The sequence below is a fragment of the Leptidea sinapis genome, chromosome 9 (assembly GCF_905404315.1).
Source record: "Leptidea sinapis chromosome 9, ilLepSina1.1, whole genome shotgun sequence".
Classification (NCBI taxonomy): domain Eukaryota; kingdom Metazoa; phylum Arthropoda; class Insecta; order Lepidoptera; family Pieridae; genus Leptidea; species Leptidea sinapis.
The window spans coordinates 9,863,963-9,888,299 of NC_066273.1; the positions used below are offsets into that span (position 1 = coordinate 9,863,963).

The window sequence follows — 24,337 nt, forward strand, 5'->3', positions numbered from 1 at the left end:
AGGGAATTATTGGCGATTTATGAAGCGATTCGTTATTTCAGATACATGGTTGAAGCGAGGACATTCACCATCTACACTGACCACAAGCCCATTACGTTTGCATTCAGCACTCAACGTGACAGCTGCTCACCTCGTCAGTTCCGGTACTTGGACTTCATCAGTCAATTCAGCACTGATATCAGGTATATCCCTGGGAGGGACAACACAGTAGCTGACAGCATGTCTCGGGTTGAAGAGATGACAACGCCCCTAGATTACCAGTCCCTCGCCCGTGCCCAGGATTCTGATGCTGAACTTCAAAACTTACTCGTAAGTGGGTCAGGCCTAAAATTAGAAAAGGTCATGCTAGAGAACTCTGATATTCAGGTATTCTGCGACACTTCTACTCAATACACCAGACCTTTTGTTACTTCAGCTTTCCGACGTCAGGTATTCAACACGTTACATAGTCTAAGTCATCCCGGAGCAAAAGCCACAGCGCAATTGGTAGCACAACGCTTCGTTTGGCCGGGTATTAAGAAGGACTGTCGACAATGGGCCAAAGAGTGTCAACAATGTCAGCGCAGTAAAATATCTCGCCACACATCAGCTCCATTAGCAAAGTTCACAATGCCTTCAGCTCGCTTCCGTCAGGTCCATATGGACATAATAGGTCCCTTACCTTCTTCTGTTGGTCACAGGTACTGCCTCACCATGATCGACCGCTTCACTCGATGGCCGGAGGCCATGCCCTTGCAGGACATCACTGCAGAATCCTGCGCTGCCGCCTTCGTAACTGGGTGGATTGCGCGGTTCGGTTGCCCCGAGAGCATCATAACCGACCGCGGCCGCCAGTTTGACAGCCAGCTGTTCAAGAGGGTCGCCGCGCTGGTAGGCGCCGACCACCGCACCACAACAGCTTATCATCCCGCAGCAAATGGCCTCGTAGAGAGGCTACACCGTCAGCTCAAGGCCGCTATAACCTGCCACACCAGTGCTCAATGGACGGAGGCATTACCTCTCGTGCTGCTGGGCATACGCAGCGCGTGCAAAGATGACATGCAGGCGTCTACCGCGGAATTAGTCTACGGCGAGCCACTCCGCTTACCTGGACAGTTCCTTCAGCCCATACGGGACGACCACATCGACGTTACCGACTTCGCCAGCAGACTGAAACAGCACATCACTAAGCTGTCACCAACATCTACGTCATGGCACGGACAACGTACATTCTACGTGCCCAAAGACCTACAGCACTCCACTCACGTGTTCCTGCGCCAGGGTCCTGTAAAACGGCCGCTACAAGCCCCGTACACCGGACCCTACAAGGTACTACGTCGGGGCTCCAAGTCATTTGACATAGAAGTCCAGGGTAAGACGTCAACAGTAACGATCGACCGTCTCAAACCAGCATATATCGCAGATGACAACTTATCAGGAAAAGACACACAAACACAGACTGTACCTACACAAAAGGAAACTACGGAAGAAGAACACATCAGAACTACAAGAAGTGGACGAAGAGTCAAGTTTCCCGACTACTATCACCCGTAGTCACGGTCTCAGTGGGGGAGTACTTGTAGCGGCCAAATCCGCTACTTACTTCCGCACCGCCGCTTATGTTCTTGGACCACACGACATCACGCCACATCGTACGATCTATGACGACAGCCTACGTCACGGGTGGTGCGAGCTGCGAACCGGCTGCATCGCGTGCGCGTCCCCGCGCCCGCGCTCCCGCCGCACACCGCGGGCCCTGCGCCCGCCGCCACAGCTAGGCCTCCCGCGCCCGCGCCCCGCGCGTCGCATAAATACCAGAGGCGATCGCCCGCGCCACGCATTCTGCACATTTATTTACCTCGCGCTCACAGCTTTCCGCTTGCTTTATTTTTGCTTTGTATAGACGCTCATTTCATTCTACATTTTGTAAAGTATTTCTTTTAATTAGTAGTAAATTCAACCTTTCATCTTTGACTCAATCTTTCATTCTTACTTCGCTTCAAACAAATATCATAGCATCCCTAGCTCAGCCAGGGGTAGTCATCGAGAAGTCGTAGGAGTAGAATACGTGCTACATCTGTACACGTCTATACACATCTATACGTCTGTAGTAGTAGTAAGATCTGTACACATCTATACGTGTACCACTGTAGCACGTATTCTACTCCTACGACTTCTCGATGACTACCCCTGGCTGAGCTAGGGATGCTATGATATTTGTTTGAAGCGAAGTAAGAATGAAAGATTGAGTCAAAGATGAAAGGTTGAATTTACTACTAATTAAAAGAAATACTTTACAAAATGTAGAATGAAATGAGCGTCTATACAAAGCAAAAATAAAGCAAGCGGAAAGCTGTGAGCGCGAGGTAAATAAATGTGCAGAATACCTGAATATCAGAGTTCTCTAGCATGACCTTTTCTAATTTTAGGCCTGACCCACTTACGAGTAAGTTTTGAAGTTCAGCATCAGAATCCTGGGCACGGGCGAGGGACTGGTAATCTAGGGGCGTTGTCATCTCTTCAACCCGAGACATGCTGTCAGCTACTGTGTTGTCCCTCCCAGGGATATACCTGATATCAGTGCTGAATTGACTGATGAAGTCCAAGTACCGGAACTGACGAGGTGAGCAGCTGTCACGTTGAGTGCTGAATGCAAACGTAATGGGCTTGTGGTCAGTGTAGATGGTGAATGTCCTCGCTTCAACCATGTATCTGAAATAACGAATCGCTTCATAAATCGCCAATAATTCCCTGTCGTAAGGGCTGTACTTTTTTTGGGAAGGGCTGAGTTTTCTGGAGAAAAAAGCGAGGGGTTGCCAGGTGTTTCCCTTACTTTGCTGCAGTACGGCTCCAATAGCGTGGTCCGAAGCGTCAGTCTGTATCGCCAGCTCTGCTGTGGTATCTGGATGTGCTAGGAGTGTGGCATGGGAAAGACTAGACTTACATCTTTTAAATGCTTCTAGCAGCTCTAGAGTCATGTTGACCGGGTGTGATCCTTTGGTTTTCGGTCCAGCTAGTAAGGCATTAAGCGGTGCTTGTATTGCTGCTGCTCCAGGAATGAATCTTCGGTAGAAGTTGATGACTCCTAGGAATCGCCTCAACTCCTTTACCGTCTTGGGTGGCGGGTAGTCTTGAACTGCCTGGACCTTCTCCTCCAAAGGTTTAACGCCTGCTGCGGACACTGTGAAGCCAAGAAAAGTTACTTCATCCTTACCAAATACACATTTCGCTGTGTTTATCAGTATGCCGTAATCTGTCAAACGTTGAAATAGCTGGCGAAGGTGTTGCTGGTGCTGTAATGGAGATTCAGAGAAGATTAGGATGTCATCAATGTACCCAAAACAGAAGTCTAGGTCTCTAAGTGCTTCATCCATAAAACGTTGGAAAGATTGTGCAGCATTACGAAGTCCGAATGTCATGTAAGGGAATTCAAATAATCCGAAAGGCGTGGTAATGGCAGTCTTAGGAATATCGTCAGCATGGACTGGGATCTGATTATATGCTTTAACGAGGTCCACCGTAGAAAAGACTTTTTTGCCTGCCAGCTGGTGCGCAAAGTCCTGGATGTGCCGCACAGGGTATCGGTCTGGAATAGTGCGAGCGTTCAATGCTCTGTAATCCCCACAAGGTCTCCAGCCGTCGTTTTTCTTACGTGCTAGGTGCAGTGCTGAGGACCAGGGGCTCTCTGATCTCCGAGCTGTACCATTTTGTACCATCTCTTCCAACTCCTTTTTGGCAATGGTGAGTCTCTCCGGATCTAACCGACGAGGGCGGCAAAATACTGGTGGGCCAGGCGTCGTCCTAATATGGTGAACCGTGTTGTGTTTTGGTTCACTTGGCTTACCAGCTGGGCGTGTAATGTTCGGAAACTCTCGTACAATGTCGTTATACAACGAGTCCCCTGGCGATGTTGTACGTACTGATGAGATGTCCTCCTTGTGGTGCTGGCGTGGTACGGCGACGGACAGTGACGTTACCCCATCGACCAGGCGGTGATTGCGGCAGTCGACGAGCAGGTTATAAAAGCTAAGGAAGTCGACGCCAATGATTGGTTTGGAGACGTCTGCCACCACGAAGCGCCAACTGAATACGCGGCGCAACCCTAGGTTGAGTTGTAAGTGAACGTACCCGAATGTTGATATCACCGTACCGTTTGCTGCAAAGAGCTCGTACTGCGTCTTCGTGCGATGTTCTTGAATGCGAGAACGTGGATAAACGCATAAGTCAGACCCTGTGTCGATAAGGTATTGTACTTTTGTGTTAAGGTCGGTGATAAAAAGGCGGCCTGATGATGTAGGGCAGACGTGTTCGGCCACTAGTGGCTGCCCTTGGCATTTCCCGAACGAAATGTGCAGGGCTTGACACACTTCTTTGCGTTCGAGCCAAATTGGAAATGATACCAGCATTGTGTATCGTCTTCTGGTTGCTGTCGGTATCGGGAATTAGAGCGGGATCGTGACGTGCGGTATTCGTTCCTAAAGTCATTGGAGCGGGATCGAGACTGCCGTTGCTGGCTCTGCATTAGTGACTCCACCTGCCGTGTCAGTTCTGTTACTTTGTTACACATAATTTCAAAAGCAGTACCTGGCTGTTCAGTTGCTGATCTGGCTACCTGAGCGACTGCGGGCGGTGCTATGTCATGAACGTGGTCCGCCAGATCTGCCACGGTTTCGAGGGCGCTGTCCTTCTGTAATGCGACAATTGTTTGTAAATTATTTGGCAATCGACTCGACCAAATAGTTCGTATAAGCTCTTCTGGTATTGTCTTCCCTGCTAAGCTTTGTAAATGACGCAAAAATTGAGATGGCTTTCTATCACCAAGGTCTTCATGCATCAACAACTGTTTAATTTTACGTTCTCTAGACGTTGTGAGGCGCTTGATAAGTTCCGACTTTAATTTCTCGTATTTGTCTGTAGCCGGCGGGGAAATAATGATATCTTTGACTTCTGCTGCGTACTGATGGTCTAATTGGCTAATGACATAATAAAACTTGGTGGAGTCACTTGTAACATTAGACAAAATGAACTGACCTTCAATTTGGGCAAACCATACAGCCGGTTCCTCGGGCCAAAAGGGTGGTATCCGTACGCCCACTCGAAATACGTCACTGTTATTTCCGCCGTCACTTGTACTTGGACCACCGCCTAATCCCTTTTGTTGTTGTTCTGCGCCAGTCATCGTGTCACTTGTCGGATGGGTCACCACTGTAGCAAGTCTGGCTCTTCTTTTGGACAACGTTTCAAACAGTGACACCAATCTTTGCGCGACGTAAGGGTGAAGGTTTCTGAACTCACAGCTCATATTGGCAATAGCCGCAAGACAATTAGTGTGCAGATACTTGTCCCGAACTCGCGCCATGTTGTACTGTAGCGCTCTCACTACCACCAATACCATCAGGCCACCCACTGATATCTCCGACAGCGTCCGTTCCGTGTACCAAACGAGGTTTTTCAACATAATAGAATGTACATTTTTGATAAGCTTCTCATCTTCTGTCAGTATGAGCAGTACAATGAGCGACATATAAATATGATGGGAGTTATTGTCTGGGGCATTGTACAGAACTTGTAGTATTGGCACCACCAAGTTTTCAATTTGTGGCTCAGTGCTAACATGCCTTTTGTATGCTTTGCATGAGTACAGCATCAAGTATAACAGCAGGGTGGAATGTTCACAAGCTGCAGACGAACACAATGCTTTGTGGAGCGCCGCCATGTCTATCCTCGGCGCCGTCACCTGCGTAACACCACCGTCCTTTTGTGGTGTTATTGTAGCGTACACACACTAAACGTACGCTGTAGCACGTATTCTACTCCTACGACTTCTCGATGACTACCCCTGGCTGAGCTAGGGATGCTATGATATTGGTTTGAAGCGAAGTAAGAATGAAAGATTGAGTCAAAGATGAAAGGTTGAATTTACTACTAATTAAAAGAAATACTTTACAAAATGTAGAATGAAATGAGCGTCTATACAAAGCAAAAATAAAGCAAGCGGAAAGCTGTGAGCGCGAGGTAAATAAATGTGCAGAATGCGTGGCGCGGGCGATCGCCTCTGGTATTTATGCGACGCGCGGGGCGCGGGCGCGGGAGGCCTAGCTGTGGCGGCGGGCGCAGGGCCCGCGGTGTGCGGCGGGAGCGCGGGCGCGGGGACGCGCACGCGATGCAGCCGGTTCGCAGCTCGCACCACCCGTGACGTAGGCTGTCGTCATAGATCGTACGATGTGGCGTGATGTCGTGTGGTCCAAGAACATAAGCGGCGGTGCGGAAGTAAGTAGCGGATTTGGCCGCTACAAGTACTCCCCCACTGAGACCGTGACTACGGGTGATAGTAGTCGGGAAACTTGACTCTTCGTCCACTTCTTGTAGTTCTGATGTGTTCTTCTTCCGTAGTTTCCTTTTGTGTAGGTACAGTCTGTGTTTGTGTGTCTTTTCCTGATAAGTTGTCATCTGCGATATATGCTGGTTTGAGACGGTCGATCGTTACTGTTGACGTCTTACCCTGGACTTCTATGTCAAATGACTTGGAGCCCCGACGTAGTACCTTGTAGGGTCCGGTGTACGGGGCTTGTAGCGGCCGTTTTACAGGACCCTGGCGCAGGAACACGTGAGTGGAGTGCTGTAGGTCTTTGGGCACGTAGAATGTACGTTGTCCGTGCCATGACGTAGATGTTGGTGACAGCTTAGTGATGTGCTGTTTCAGTCTGCTGGCGAAGTCGGTAACGTCGATGTGGTCGTCCCGTATGGGCTGAAGGAACTGTCCAGGTAAGCGGAGTGGCTCGCCGTAGACTAATTCCGCGGTAGACGCCTGCAGGTCATCTTTGCACGCGCTGCGTATGCCCAGCAGCACGAGAGGTAATGCCTCCGTCCATTGAGCACTGGTGTGGCAGGTTATAGCGGCCTTGAGCTGACGGTGTAGCCTCTCTACGAGGCCATTTGCTGCGGGATGATAAGCTGTTGTGGTGCGGTGGTCGGCGCCTACCAGCGCGGCGACCCTCTTGAACAGCTGGCTGTCAAACTGGCGGCCGCGGTCGGTTATGATGCTCTCGGGGCAACCGAACCGCGCAATCCACCCAGTTACGAAGGCGGCAGCGCAGGATTCTGCAGTGATGTCCTGCAAGGGCATGGCCTCCGGCCATCGAGTGAAGCGGTCGATCATGGTGAGGCAGTACCTGTGACCAACAGAAGAAGGTAAGGGACCTATTATGTCCATATGGACCTGACGGAAGCGAGCTGAAGGCATTGTGAACTTTGCTAATGGAGCTGATGTGTGGCGAGATATTTTACTGCGCTGACATTGTTGACACTCTTTGGCCCATTGTCGACAGTCCTTCTTAATACCCGGCTAAACGAAGCGTTGTGCTACCAATTGCGCTGTGGCTTTTGCTCCGGGATGACTTAGACTATGTAACGTGTTGAATACCTGACGTCGGAAAGCTGAAGTAACAAAAGGTCTGGTGTATTGAGTAGAAGTGTCGCAGAATACCTGAATATCAGAGTTCTCTAGCATGACCTTTTCTAATTTTAGGCCTGACCCACTTACGAGTAAGTTTTGAAGTTCAGCATCAGAATCCTGGGCACGGGCGAGGGACTGGTAATCTAGGGGCGTTGTCATCTCTTCAACCCGAGACATGCTGTCAGCTACTGTGTTGTCCCTCTCAGGGATATACCTGATATCAGTGCTGAATTGACTGATGAAGTCCAAGTACCGGAACTGACGAGGTGAGCAGCTGTCACGTTGAGTGCTGAATGCAAACGTAATGGGCTTGTGGTCAGTGTAGATGGTGAATGTCCTCGCTTCAACCATGTATCTGAAATAACGAATCGCTTCATAAATCGCCAATAATTCCCTGTCGTAAGGGCTGTACTTTTTTTGGGAAGGGCTGAGTTTTCTGGAGAAAAAAGCGAGGGGTTGCCAGGTGTTTCCCTTACTTACGTACGTACGCCGTAAATACATACTTGACATTATAGCACCTGAATTAGCAATAATATTTAATGAATGCATAGATGAGGGTGTGTTCCCTGACCTCATGAAATACAGCAAAGTTATACCTTTGTTTAAATCGGGCAGTTCTTTTGACCCTGCTAATTTCAGACCTATTTCAGTGCTACCTGTTTTTAGTAAAACTTTTGCTTCAACAGCTACAAATGCATTTTTGTAAATTAATGAACAAAAATCAGTTTGGTTTCACTAGGGGCTTATCAACAATTAATGCGGGTACTAGACTCATTGAGCACATCTTTGACGCCTGGGAAGAGTCACAGGATGCATTGGGCATTTTTTGCGATTTGTCAAAAGCATTTGACTGCGTCCACCATGAAACTTTACTCCTAAAACTAAAGCATTATGGAGTGAAAAATAGAGCCCTAAATCTGTTAAAATCATATTTAAGCGAAAGAGTTCAGATAGTCGATGTAAATGGCAAACGGTCTTCATGTAAACCTGTGGGAATAGGTGTTCCACAGGGTTCTATTCTTGGTCCTTTCTTGTTTCTTATATATATTAACGATCTACCGTTTGTGGTAGATGATAGCCATGAGATTGTATTGTTTGCTGATGATACTTCATTTATTTTTAAAGTGAAGCGACGTGCGGATATTGATGACGAGGTAAGCAATGCACTCTCAAAGATAGTGCGTTGGTTTGAGACGAATAATCTGCACTTAAACAGTAAAAAAACAAAGTGTTTACGGTTCATTACACCAAACACAGCGGAGGTACAAACCAACGTACTTATAAATGACCAGAGATTGGAACTTGTGGACACTACGGTCTTCTTGGGTATCACGTTAGATAAAAAGCTTCAGTGGGGTCCACATATTACCCATCTAGCAGATAGACTCAGCTCTGCGGCATATGCAGTTAGAAAGATTAGAGAGTACACGAATGTTGCGACCGCTAGATTAGTGTACTTTAGTTATTTTCACAGCATCATGACGTACGGTATATTACTATGGGGTCATGCTGCTGACATTGATATAGCACTGTTTGCACTGCAAAAGAGAGCTGTTCGTGCTATATATCAGCTTGGTTATAGACAGTCTCTCAAAGAAAAATTTAAAGAAATAAATATTATGACTGTTTATTGTCAGTACATTTATGAAAATTTAATATATGTTCACAAAAATCTGAAAATAGTGATTTTCATTATTATAACACTAGAAATAAGGGATTGCTTGTAACTAATTCTAGTAGGCTTCATAAGATACATAATAGCTTTAAGGGTAAATGTATACACTTCTACAATAAAGTCCCAGCCACTGTTCAGACATTATCTATAAATAAATTTAAATGGTTTATAAAAAAATGGCTCTGTCGTAAATCCTATTACTCCACTGCTGAATATCTAAATTATCGGACAGCCTGGGACTAGATTATGATTTCTTTATAGCGATAGAAATGACTGTACAATATTGTATATTTTTATTGAAAAGAGCGCAAAAAAAAGAATGCTGGGAGAGCTTCTTTCTCAGAGCGCCATTTGTTTCCGAAGCGGTAGTAGTATCTAGTAGTATAAGAAATGACATCAAAAAGGATTCTAAAGGAATCAATTTTGAGAAAATAAATGCCTTTTATGCCATGGGTACCTTCAAAAAAAGCGCATACTCCGGCCGGCAATGCTTCTGTGATTCTTCTGGTGTTGCAAGATAATGTGGGCGGCGGTGATCAATTAACACCAGGTGACACGTACGTGTTTCCTTCTTTTCCCTAAAAAAACAATATATTTATCTACACTGGCCTTCAAAAGTAAGTATCACACTTTTAAAATTGCGATATTGTTTTAAGTTTACAAGATATACTTTCGAAATAAAAAGGACTCCAAAGAGAATTTAATTTTGTACATAAAAACTTTATAGTCGGTAACCTTCTTTTAAAAATTGGCTGAAAAAAAACTTCAAAAACAAAACCATTCCTTTTTCAAAGTGGACGTTTCCGAATTACAATTTTACCATTCACATTTTTCTTTCTGCTTTAAATTTTTTTCAAGATCGATGTTTTAAAAATTTATGCTATAAAGCATATAACATTTTATTTATCATGCCTCTTTCAGTTGAAGAATGTGCTAGGATCATGGCTTTTCTGGAACTAGGCGTCAGTATGCGTCGCACTGCAAGAATGGTGGGTGTGACGGTGCGAACGGTCCAGAAGGTAAAGCGAAGGTACGAAGAGACTGGACACCATCTGAGGAGACCTTGTAATGGCAGACCCAGGTGTACCAGTGCCCGATAAGATCGTTATATTATTTCCACTGTGTTAAGAAATCGCCACCAAAATGCAGTTGAAGTCCAGCAACAGCTACTTCAGACCCGGAGGGACTACATTAGTGACAGTACAGTGAGAAGAAGACTTGCTGAAGCAAATTTGAAACCCCGAAGACCAGCGAGTGGCCCAAAACTCGAGAGACAGCATCGAGTTGCGAGACTGCGATACGCCCGTGAACACATGCAGTGAAGAATTTTGTTTGCAGATGAGTCTCGATTCTCCCTTTAGACTTCTGATGGAAGGCGAAGTGTTTACAGGCGACCTGGTGAGCGATTCCTTCAAGCCTGCATACAGAAAGAGTCCAATACGTTGGAGGCAGTGTACATGTATGGGCTGGCATATCTTCAGAAGGTCGCACAGAGCTAGTAGCCATAGAAAATGGCACCCTCACTGGGCAAAGATATGCTCAAGAGATTCTCAATGAATATGCAGTGCCGTATTTAGCAAATATGGGTGATGGATCGATGCTGATGCATGATAATGCCCAGCCACACACGGCTCATATCGTACATGAGTATATTCAGGAGGTCGGTATCAGCGTGATGGCTTGGCCATCAAGAAGTCCTGATCTCAACCCAATTGAACACGCCTGGGATGAGCTTGGGAGGCTAGTCAGAAATCGCAGACCACCACCTACTACCCTCAGGGCACTAAAGCAGGCCCTGGTAGAAGAATGGGAGAATATTCCCCAACATCGGCTCCGAAACCTAGTCTTCATTATGCCAAACCGGCTCGAAGCTGTAATCAGAGCTCGAGGAGGCAATACCAGTTATTAAAAATTAAATAACCTGTAATACATTTTAGTTTAATTTTTTTACACTAAACTAAAAATGTCTATTTTCATTATTTTATCTTTTTTAAGTTAAAAATGTTACTAATGTATAATTTCAGTTTCTAAGAATTAAAGCCTATAAAATTTGCAACAAAACGTTTTTAATCTTAAATCTCTGCCTTCTATAGTTAAGAAAAAAAAAATAATTTGAAAAGTGTGATACTTACTTTTGCAGGCCAGTGTATAATCATAATTTTTCTTTGTTTACTATACTGAGCAGTCTGAGCTTGACACTCAATAAGTACGAATAATATATACTTTGTTTATACATACAAGAAATAATAGTTTTAAAAAAGGAGGAACTGAGACGATGTTTTCAGGTTATGTATAAACACATCGACTACGAGTAAAAAAAATGAACAAGACGCATACTTGAATCAAAAAAGTGAACCAAGTATAAGTGTTATAGCCGATTGGATTATTCGTGAAATCCAAGGTTTAATCATTTCGGCATTCATAATCAATTATTTCGGCAGAGTACAATAATTTTGGGACCATTTTTAAAATCCAAGATGGCTGCCGCGCAGTATCAAAGAAATACATACAACATTATAGACATCGTTTTCCAGGTTCTCGAGGTAGTTGAGATCGAATTTCACAATATTTCTGATATCCAAGATGGCCACCACATAATATTATCATTAACATCTAATAGATATCGCTTCCAAGCTTCTGGGAGTGGGTGAGATTGGATTGAAAATTATAAAATTGGTCTATAAAACCATTTTCTATTTAATATGCATCATATACACATTCATACCCATCTTCTAAGGTTCCGTATGTAAAAATCGAGAACCATTTTATGATCATTCATGTGTCTGTCTGTCCACCCTTCAAAGTACATTTTTCGAATACAATCAAGATATAGATATTTTTTTTTACTTTTAACGTTTATTTCAATTTGTTTGCTTAGAACAATGACGTTCTATACATATAGACAATGCACCTGATTCAAAATCAAAGCCGAAATATGGCACATGCCTCAAATGACATCATCACTATCGACTGCTAAGTCTATACATTTCTGCGTTTATTCCAATTGTTTAAAATATTATTGGTCAATAGGCAGCAATGTAAACACTATTTCAGTTTCAGATGCGTAATTTGAATTTAGAACTCGATTTGGACAGTGACATTAGTGGAACAGCAGTTAAGTATTTTTTAAGTACCTACGTATTTTTAGTTATCTAGTGTACGGGAAAGCTGAAAAATATTAGCTTTTACAGTTTTGCGATGTAAATAAGTATCATTTATCACTAGGTAACGATATTTCCGTGATAACGTGTAAATAGCACTAGTATGTAAGTGTTCATGTAGCGGCCAAATCCGCTACTTACTTCCGCACCGCCGCTTATGTTCTTGGACCACACGACATCACGCCACATCGTACGATCTATGACGACAGCCTACGTCACGGGTGGTGCGAGCTGCGAACCGGCTGCATCGCGTGCGCGTCCCCGCGCCCGCGCTCCCGCCGCACACCGCGGGCCCTGCGCCCGCCGCCACAGCTAGGCCTCCCGCGCCCGCGCCCCGCGCGTCGCATAAATACCAGAGGCGATCGCGCGGGGCGCGGGCGCGGGAGGCCTAGCTGTGGCGGCGGGCGCAGGGCCCGCGGTGTGCGGCGGGAGCGCGGGCGCGGGGACGCGCACGCGATGCAGCCGGTTCGCAGCTCGCACCACCCGTGACGTAGGCTGTCGTCATAGATCGTACGATGTGGCGTGATGTCGTGTGGTCCAAGAACATAAGCGGCGGTGCGGAAGTAAGTAGCGGATTTGGCCGCTACATTCACGTTCTTGTAAACCGTTCACATTGCAGCAACTGACTCCAAAAATAACAATAATCGTTACTAGAATAAGATTTATTAATTAACTAGCTGACCCGGCAAACGTTGTTTTGCCATATAAAGTATAATTCACGCGATAGTTTTATAAGTAATAAAATATTGCCTATATATATACTGTACATCATTTTGTTCTATAGGTTTTCGATTTTACACCTTGTGTTACAAAATAGCAATTTTATTACGGATCCCTAATTTTGAAAAAATAGCCTTCCTCGATAAATGGACTACCCAACACTGAAAGAATCATTCAAATCGGACCAGTGGTACCAGAGATCAGCGCGTTCAAACAAACAAACACTGCAGCTTTATAATATTAGTATAGACTATATATTATATTTATTGTTTTGGAATAGTGTTTTTGAAGTCGATTGCTATTTTGTTAAATTTTTATTTTTAATTTTAGATTTTTAGTGAATCTGAACTACACTAATTAATAATTAGTCTAACGAATTTGGGATCATTTTCGAAATCCAATATGGCCGCCGCCCAAATTTATGATTTCAACAATATGGATATCGAATCCGAGGTTCTTAAGGGTGCAGAGAACGAATTTGGGATCATTTTTTAAATCCAAGATGGCCGCCGCGCAAATTTTTGATTTCAACACTATTGATATCGAATCCGAGGTTCTCGAGCGTGCAGCGAACGAATTTGGAATCATTTTTGAAATCCAAGATGCTCACCGCGCAAATTTATTATTTCAACAATATGGATATCGGATCCGAGGTTCCAAGGGTGCAGAGAACGAATTTGGGATCATTTTCGAAATCCAGTGTCTATATGTGCCAATGAAGTGTCACGAAAATATGGGACGTTTTTATCCAAGAAGAAGATTGAGACCGATTGATTATATATTATTATTATATTATAGATTATATAGAGTGAGAAATGGCGAACGTAGCATGAAGCGTATGGGTCACCTGGTTTACGTGATCACTGCCGCCCACATTCTCTTGCAACACCATAGGAATAACAGGAGCGTTGCCAGCCTTTCAGGAAGGTTTAGACGCTTTTTTTGAAGGTACCCATGTCGTATCGTCCCCGAAATACCGTAAAGGGAAGTTCATTCCACAGCTTTGCTGAACGTGGAAGAAAGCTCCTTGAAAACCGCACTGCGGAGGACCGCCAAACATCCAGATGGTGGGGATGATATCCTCACTTGGGGCGTGTAAACAGCTCTTCGGAACACTCCCCATGGTAAATGCGGTAGAAGACACACAATGAAGCGACGTTTCTACGCAACGCCAAGTGATCCAGCCGTTCACAGAGCACTGGGTCCCCGACAATTCAAGCCGCTCTGCCCGTGGTCAAATAGATCCAGCTGATACTGGGGTGCGCAAGACCAAAAATGGCAGCAATATTCCATGTGTTGCCGGACCTACGCTTTGTACAGCGTTAGAATGTGGGCCGGCTTGAAGTATTGCCGTGCTCTATTAATGACGCCCAGCTTCTTCGAAGCCAATTTGGCTTTGCCCACAAGATGGCTACGGAATTGGCAATTGCTCGAGATTTCGATGCGCAGTATTCCGATACTAGGCGAGGCTTTAAGAGAAGTGTTGTCGAAGAGCTGTGATACGACAAATGGGGTTTTTTTGGTGGACAAGGTTCAAGGTTCTGGTCGACAATTACCCGAGAGAGACCTGCATGGCCCGTGTATAACATTGCTATACTGATACTACACCCTTATCTCGATAACTGCAGCTACATTAGATGTCCCTCCTCCGTGGAGGTTTCTCAACAGACCGCACTGAGACACGTGGCCAACAAACAAAAACTTAATGTAAATGGGTTAGCAATAAATTACATGTAACAATATATTTTACTACATTTCCTTAAAATCTCTAGTTTTTCTCTCTAAATATTTTAGACGTTGTATTAACTTGGCTTTTCTCTGAGAGAGGTGATACAACGACTTTTTTTATGGATAATAATAATAATAATAATTCTTTATTTGCATAATGCTTGCATAATAAAAGTTAACAAAAAATACAATACGAATCAACACATTAGCCATAAAGGGCATCCAAATTAAGTTAGCTCCACGTCAAATTATAATAATATAATTTTAATATTACAAGCACATAATATTTCATTGTTACATCATATTAACATCTACGCAAAATATACATGTCATATACATATGTGTATATTTAGTCAAAGTTAAACACAAGATTACAAAAAGAAAATCACAAATTTAAAAAGTCAAATACATCATAGAAATTGTAAATAATTAGCCATTCATATAGTTGAGTTTTAAAAGGACCGATATTCAACAATTTAATAGCATCGGGAAGTTTATTAAATATTTGAATACACAATATGGCATGATAATTTTTAGTATACAAAGTAGTGCTGGGTGCTTTTTTGTAAACAAGTGTATATGGATGTCGTTGGCCGCGGCCATACATTTCCTTGGCATAGGAGGTAAACGATCATACATATGGGTGACAACTAACAGTCAGGTCGGGTAAGTGACCACCGCGTCCCATACTCTCGTTTGAATGACAAAAACGATTCCGAACCCTACAAGACGTCGAATAAATGTATTTTATCATTATTTCTTATGGACGAGTAGGACGAACGACCGCCTGGGTCACCTAATATTAAGTGATTACCGTCACCCACATTCTACTGCAATACAAATATACATTTAAACTATATTTTATAATATTGTTGTCTATACTGACCTGTATAAATATCACTGGACTGGCTGTTCCATATGTTTGACAGCAAACTTTTTGTGTCTATTTGAAGCGCCACTCGCGAGCGTCCAGATAACTAATTTTGACGTATAATACAAATAGCTGCGAAGGAACGTACAATATGCTTAAGTATTTCGCATTTTGAATTAATTTCTTTCGTTTTCCGTGTTATTTATACTTTAAGAATTAACGTAATAAAGTACACATTTCTTTGTAAATAGTTTCCCAACATCTATCGATCTTTGCTGAGGTCATCACTAGTTTTACTATCGCACAGTCTCGCTACATGGCCAACAGCGCCATATATTATAGAAGGAGGTGTGTGATCGTCTAGCACCCATGTGTGTGTGGTGTCGCACCAGAATAGCACAACCCCATCTCCTCTTGTGGGCGTCGTAAGAAGCGACTAAGGGATATAAACAACGGAGGATAGGCAGCAGAATCTTTCGTTAAGAGCACATCATCTACTGCAATCGCCAATCAACCTGCCAAGCGTAGCGATGATGGCAAAACCCCCCAAACATGACAGATAGTCGTGGAAATCTTTGCAGCCGTGGACGTCTTCCGGCTGATGATGATGATAGCACCGTGCACGGTGCTAAGGTGTGCAAGAGAAAGGTACAGGAACAAACAAGTTGATACGAGACTCGAGGGCAAAAATACATACAGTCAACTGCTTAAGGGTTAACTATAGATTCGGTATAGAGCTCTGACAGTACTTTCGTGTTCCGCACGGGTTTAATGGAAATCCAGTACGTTTTAAAAGCAACTAAACGCTTTTAACTTAGCGGGATTATACTACTTATTATACATAATACTATGTCACCAATCACATTACAGGATTTACTGCTATTTCAAAGTTATGTCAAATGCCTGCACGTTTCATACTAAACTAAATTTATTTTTTTACATATGACTGGATAAGTACATTTCGTAGTATTTACATTCTCTTTGATTTTATATTCTGTTAAATATTTGTGCCCAAAAAAAAATTATTATGACTTCACTTGTGATAACTGTTATGTGTTTATGTTTTCAATTTCCGATTTTGATTTCCGAGTCGTTTTAATAATAGTAATCTGTCATCTGTGTTTCTACTTTCTGTGAGTCACACGACACCCTCGGTTACAGACATAAAACAATTAATTCGTCCTATTATTAATTATAATCCATGATTTCTACGTTTTTTATTTATTATTTAATAAAATCAATTTAGTCATCAAAGTACCATGAACTTTTTTAGGAAAGCCCCAACTGTTAAAGGTAATTTTGTTGAACCTTTTCATGGAAAAACGAATTTCAGTTCCTTTCGTGTGCTTGTAAATAACAATGATTATTGCAGAGCAACAGCGACAAAATGACCGAGAATTAAGAAAAGCAACTAGAGAAATCGACAGAGATAAGGTGGCTCTGGAGAGAGAGGAAAAAAAATTAGTACGTACCTATTGCCTATTAAATTTTCTTAGTCCTTTTTTACAGACTAATTCCAAAGGTATAGATTTACTTAATTATCATTTAATGTTGCAGGAAATGGAAATAAAAAAGATGGCTAAGGAAGGCAATAATGAAGGTTGTAAAGTTCTTGCTAAACAATTGGTACAGTTGAGGAAGCAAAAGACTAGAATGTTAACAGCTAATAGCAAGGTAAATACGACAGATTTTGAAATTATTTATCTATAGATGTGCTGAGAATTTTATTTTGTGAGTATTGAATGAGAGTGAGTTCTCACAATCATCCATTTATAACACAACATTTGTGTAAACTTTATTTAAGTTGACAAAACAATTATCAAGTATGCACCACTTCCACACATTGTATTGCATTGTGATATGCCACCAATCTTATTTATACTAGTGGCACACTATGATGGCCGCTTTGACATATTATAATAGTGATGTGAAATGTCAATTTATTCACGAAAAAAATATAATCAAATCTATTAGTTTTTGTTGCAAGCAGTACCTGATTAAAAAGGTTTAATAAAACAAAAATATAAATGTATACTTAATATAATTGAACGAACTGAATATTGGAATGAAAATGAATATACATACTTTATATGCACATAAGAAACATATGAATACAAAAAGAGACCAAAAAAAAGGTGTAACAAAAGGCCAGATTTAATCAGATTCGTCCATAACACTATTTTCACTGTTGTCACTGCTATCATCACCTACATTAATTATAAGTTCGTTTTCTAAAATATTATCTATTTTCACATCCCTGTCATAATCTCACCTTATTAATTTAACAGTTCTATTCACAACCTTTTCCCAGTCTCCTTTAGTCACATGTTCACAAGCTTCTAATATTTTTAGCATTTTTGCTGTAGTAAATGAGGGTTCTGTATTGGGTCTTGCAGCATATCCCTTAATTTGAGCCCACATCAACTCAATTGCATTATATTCACAATGGTAAGGTGGTAACCATATAACTGTGCCCATGTTCTAACCACCATTTCGTCAATGACATATTGGATCTTGGTTGGTTTGTTTTCTTTTAAAAGTCATACTTATTCCGTATTTACCATATTTATGTTTGCATCTATGCCATTTTTTTGAAGCCATGCAAAAATGTCAGTTTTCTTTTGGGGTTGGGCAAGTGGCTTGTCAATTTGCATCGAGTGGTATGGGGTGTTGTCTATAATTATAATAGATGGTTCAGGGAGGCTACACAACATTGAGGTAAACCATTCAGTAAACTTTTCTTCATGATAGTCTCCAGTGGTTTTTGACACAAAAGCCATGAGAGAACCTTCGACAAACCCATTCATGGTTCCGGAGTGACAAATACTTCAGTGATTGCACAAACTTTTTTCTTGTTGGATCCTCCTTCAGTAAATAGTAGCCGTACACATGTCTTCTTCATGATGCCTACGACTTGTTTTGCTCGTTTTCGCTTTTTTGGTGTGTGAAGTTTATTTTCTTCTGTGCCAGTCTCGCCATTGTTTTCTTTAGTTATTCATCTAACAGTTCGTTGTCAATATTAAGCGCATCAGCTACGCGTTCAACCACTGACGTTATAGGTAAAATTGGCCCACCATTTTGAGATTCACGATCGAAATAGCTACAAAGGCGTATAACGAACTCACGTGTCTGAGTGTTTAGAACAGTTCTCTGCGTACGTTCGGCCATATCGACGAAATCCACAACAAAAGGCGTAAACAGAGTCCAAATTAAGAGCAAGGGTCAACAGTAATGCAGTATCAATATCCGAAATGCAAAGCCAGGTCAAAATTATATCACAATCGCAGTGCACTCGCAATTTGTACTTTTCGAAGCAACCACAAGTCGAAACTGCTTTGCTTTGCATTGAGAATTGACGCAAGATTTCCGAAGGTTGAAGTTGTGTTGGCCAGCGATCCTATGTGACGATCGTATTAGATTTCATTTAAAAAAAAATTTGAATTTCGAAAAACAAATGCCGTGTTTTGTGGTAAATTAGTACACCAATAATCAGAATCTTATAAAAATAAAAAATTAATGTTCGCGGGACCCTAATATAGTTTAGAAATCAATGTAATAAATAAATTTTGTGTCTTAAAATTATACAATCGATAATTTTTTATGACTAACTGCACGTCACAATTGACAGTAAAGAATTTAAGTAATTTGCTCATTTAATGTAATTATTAATTAATACGAAACTTCATGAGTGGACAAACGTCAAAACAGCCATCATAGCGTGCCATAATATGTATAGTTCATATGATTTTTTATTGTATTAAAGTGGATTGAATGAAAAGTGAACTGATGGATACAATAATTTGACAGCTGCCTGGCCTCATGTTGTGTACACTGTCTGACATCAATAAGATAGCAGTCTCTCACCCTCTCAATTCCCACCATTATACAGAGTAACATTAAGCTGCATTCTTCAGTTAAGCACATATACCATACCAATACCAGTTATGTAACTTATAATGAAAGTATTTATATGATTTCAGATTTCTAGCGTTCAAATTCAGAATAAAGCAATGGGTGCTAATATCGCAATCGCTGGGGCAATGGGCACAACAGCGAAAACAATGGGAAGCATGAATAAAATAATGAATCCACAACAGATAGCAAGAGATATGGAAGCATTTAAACATGCAAGCGCAAAGATGGATATGACTGACGAAATGAGTAAGTATTATTAAACAAAAATTGCACTTATGTATTACTATTACTGAATTTTTAAATAATTCTTGAGATAACCCTATCATTATGTCAAACCAACTATCAATTTGTTATGTATTGTAACTGATAGCCCTCACTTCTAACATTAATACACAAATAAAATTTGAAAAACAACCAACCCACAACCTCTGGAGTTCCATGCCAGTGCTCTAACCAACTGAGCTAACCGTTCGAGTACCACCTCGTTATAAATTCTGTTTGCTTTGTTCAACTCTCAGGTTGTGGCATCATCTACAGGATCTACTTTACAGTTGATAACCTGCTCAACCCCAATATTTGCATATTAGGAATTTGACTTGAGATGTCACTCTTGTAAATCTAAACAAATTGTTATGTTTTTAAAGTGATAACCCTCACTTCTAGGATTAATACACCAATAATAACCAATTATCATAAATTTTAAAAGATCTTAATATGTTGCCAATGAATGTTTTGACATAATGTATGTTATATAGAATAATTATACAAAGATTTAACCATAAACTTAGTATACTAGCATAATAGACAAACACTCTCCTTATTATGGCGAGACAAAATTTAAAATGTTCATGTGTTAGTTTTATAGATGTGTCGGTGAAGTGTGTAGTATTTTGCATGGTCAATCCTTATCACAAATATTGATAAACGACGTCATATTCATGTATACAATATTTTATTTTCTAACACATTTTTTTTCTAATTAATATAATCTTTGCAAAATAGTGTGTTTTACTGTGTATATAAAATGTAATATTTAGTGTTTTAGTGCATAAGTAATGTTCTACGAAAATAAACATCACAAAACGAATATTGAAAAATCAGTATTTACCTGTGAAAAATTTCTTTAGTTGGATTTTTGCTACATTTAACAACACAAGCTAATACAGCACACAAAACACCATTATATGTTTCAATTAATATGTGTTGAAACACAAAACAATAACAATAAAAAACTAATAATAAAACAGGGAAATATTTGACAAGAGACTAATGGACACTAAATTGTTTCAAAATGGTTTCATGGTCTTCATCTATTCCGTCTCTTTCTCACACCTAGGTTTTTATGTAAGGATCTTACCTAGCTCATCTCACTTTCACACAGGGTTAGTCTATTATGCTAGTATACTAAGTTATGGATTTAACCATGTACCATCACTTTGGAACAGTTGAACAATTTCTTCTCATTAAAATCAGAAGAAATTTATCGCCACATCTTAAAATAAATATCTTCAGGATTTTGCAAATTATTTATTCAATCTATGCACAGTGGTAAACAGGTATGTTTTGATGATATTTATTTATGTTTATGTATATTAGTTTCAGACACTTTGGACGATATTATGGATGAGTCTGGTGATGAACAGGAAACTGAAGGAATTGTCAGTCAGGTTCTTGATGAGATTGGCATTGAAATCAGTGGAAAGGTGTGTTATTCTTATTATATCTAGATAATTATGAATGTATTGCTTTAAGACTGTTGCTATTCAATATGTTATTATATGAAATTATCTCGGATCCAGTAATCTATGAACTTAATTGTGTGTGTTCTTTATCACATGAGTCATTTCGATGAAATGTTCTAATTCTTGCCTCTGCATTTAAACTTCACACCACATGCCACAAATTTGATTATCTTCCTCACTATTTGGATATGTGGTGTTCCTTTACAGTGTGTTTATGAGTGGAAGTGTCACATTACACCCTGAGAGACAACCGAATTGGACTGGCATGCTCGAGAAATATCACTTTGTGTAGGGACCCTTAAGCTTAGAGCATGCAAGCTTACAGTCCATAGTCTTGCGAATGACCATGGGCGGTTGCTTCACCACTTTCCATCATGTGGGCTCTTGCTCGTTTGCTTGGAACACTTTGGCTATCCCAAAAATAAACACAGTAGGGGACATTATACTCAAGAATCAAGAAAAAGAGCAAAAAGTAAAATTTTTTATGTTTTGTTTTTGATTGTTTATAATTTTAATTTATTTTTTTTATAAATATGAATATTTTACCTTCACTTATTGCATTTTTCATTATCTAATTAAAATTGAATAGTGCTTTACTATGTTTAAACTAAAATAAACAAATGAAGATATTTAAAAAAACCATCTCAAAAACCTAGTAAGGCTGATGTGTTTTAATTTGGTGGTTAAGAGTAAAATAGACCAAAATAACTATTATGAAGGTAGTAGGTCTCATAAAACATGCATAAAGATGCCAATACGAATTCTAGATTTAAGCAAACATAGGCAATGTCATTATATTTATCACACAATAATCACTTTGGTGCAATTTTACGTAATTTTGTACGGCTAGTCAAAAATATGTTTTTTTGCTCTCCTGTAAAATAACGTTTACTGTGTTTTATTTTTGGGACAGCCGACTTAGAACAGTGTGGTTTTCAAGAAGCTTTCTACCACGCACAATTAAACTTTGGCAAGAACTTCCTTGTGCAAAAAACATATACATCTGCCTACTTTTAGGGAGCCTTTGCTGACAACACTGGATCCTTCCCTTTGCAGGAGAGTGTGAGTGGCGTTGATCACTTCATCACACCATCAAGTGACCCATACACCTGTTTGTCTTCATATAAAGCATGTTTAAAACTTGATGAGTACTTAATGTACATTTTTCGTTTTATATTTTCAGATGGCAAATGCACCATCGGTTGCAGGAAATAGACTTGGTGCATCAACTAAGGATGCAGACAAAGACATAATGGCTCAGTTAGCTAAGCTCAAATCATAAGACTAAAATTTAATCTGTTTACAAATATTTTATGTGTATAAATATTGTAAATATAATATTATTTTGGGTTCTATATCGTAAAGTAATAAAATTCTTCACTTAATACCACGGACTAGTAAAAACAGAAGGAAGCCTTTATGCTAGTGTGTGTGCGGTTATGGGGTATATCAGTTACACAATTTTTTCTCCCCTAAATAATCATATATCCACAAATACTTTTATAGTATTGTTTTTACACTTTTTCACAACGCACGACTGCATTTTTGAAATATTTTATTGCAACGCAAACTGATCTGTCACAGACGATGGCAAATCTCATAATGACGGCCGATCGGCTTGTATTAGCGTAAGTGTACACGTGGGGCTATGTACACGTTTACCGGCTTGTTTTGGTGCCTCACTGTTATGTAAGGTGACACGGAGTCCTTATTTTTTTACTCGTCCGTGCTTATATGGGTATCCAAGAATATAAGTAATATTCTTGGATACCCATATATTTTGCATACATATAATGGAATTACATATATTACAATAATACGTTATGCACAGGAAAATGGTTTCGGTTGGAAATAAAAGAACTGTGATCACTCACCTTTGTTGTGAAATTTATAAAAAAAAAACCTGTTTTCAGACACATTTCTTTAAATATAATATTGTTATAGAATTGCTAAAAGATTGTGTCATTAATAGGTATTTATATTTTTATATAGTTATTTGCACAGGCTTTATTTTGTAGTGCATAGGATTAATTATCACATAATATTTCTAGTTTTATATGATTGTATGTAATTATTATTTTTAATTTAATTATTAATGTTAAATCAGTATGTTATGTTAAAGTTCTATTACTTACTATTTTTAAGTTTTGAACAAACATCATTTCAACCATGGATTTGTTGCTAAAGTGATATTACTAATGTACACATATCTACATCGATCACTTGTGCGCTATGGGGGAATATAAAAACGCACCTAGCTATTGATTCTCCGAGCTGCAGCAGTAAGGTTCATTATACGCCGGGAGACTTCCACTGCTGGACAAGGCCTCCCCCAAAGATCTCCACGACTATCGGTCCTACGCTGCTCTTATCCTACGTAATCCGGCGATCTTGACCAGATCGTCGGTCCATATTGTGGGGTGCCTACCTACGCTGCGTATTCCGATACGTGGTCGCCATTCGAGGACTTTTCTGCCCCAACGGCCATCTATCCGTCGGACTATGTGCCCTGCCCACTACCACTTCAATTTCGCAATCATTTGGGCTATGTGAAGTCTGTAAAGTCACCGACATTGGTTCTCCTACGGATCTCCTCATTTCAGATTCAATCTCGCAGAGAAACTCCGGACGTAAGTCAAGACATGCGATATAATCCAGTAAACGTGAAAGATGCTGATATCGCGAACATTGTCAGCTTTTGTTGCTTATAAAAATAAATTTGTACCTGTAATCCATTTTTAGGTCAACCATGCAGGGTGTTTCACTCGAAAGATTTTTACTTATTTAAGCTTTATCTTTAAATCTTTCATTTTTTTAGCATGAATTTATATTTGACTGAATTATATACTGTATTGGAAACAGATATTGTTTTTGCAAATTGTCGAGTTATTCCAATTTGAGTGGAGGTTAAATTTTTAAGGGCATGAAAGTATATAGTCTCATTAATGCAACTGATTATACATTGTTGATATCTGACTAAAATTATATTTGCACTGTGATAAGAACGTGAAATATATAATGCAATTTTTAATTGTTTTGTTTTTTAAAGATATATTGTTTTCTTTAACTATTATTTCCATGAATTTGAAT

The 24,337-nt window shown here is 40.5% G+C and overlaps 1 protein-coding gene across 1 annotated transcript; it reads left to right on the forward strand.

Annotated features, from left to right (window-relative positions):
* Window positions 1-16,658: 16,658 nt before the first annotated feature.
* Window positions 16,659-24,295, forward strand: LOC126966274 (charged multivesicular body protein 2b). The gene is made up of 6 exons (XM_050810260.1): window positions 16,659-16,883; window positions 16,963-17,054; window positions 17,148-17,264; window positions 19,571-19,751; window positions 21,102-21,208; window positions 22,431-24,295. The coding sequence occupies exons 1-6, from the start codon at window positions 16,850-16,852 to the stop codon at window positions 22,527-22,529; spliced, it is 630 nt and encodes a 209-aa protein (XP_050666217.1). The 5' UTR covers window positions 16,659-16,849; the 3' UTR covers window positions 22,530-24,295.
* Window positions 24,296-24,337: the final 42 nt, after the last annotated feature.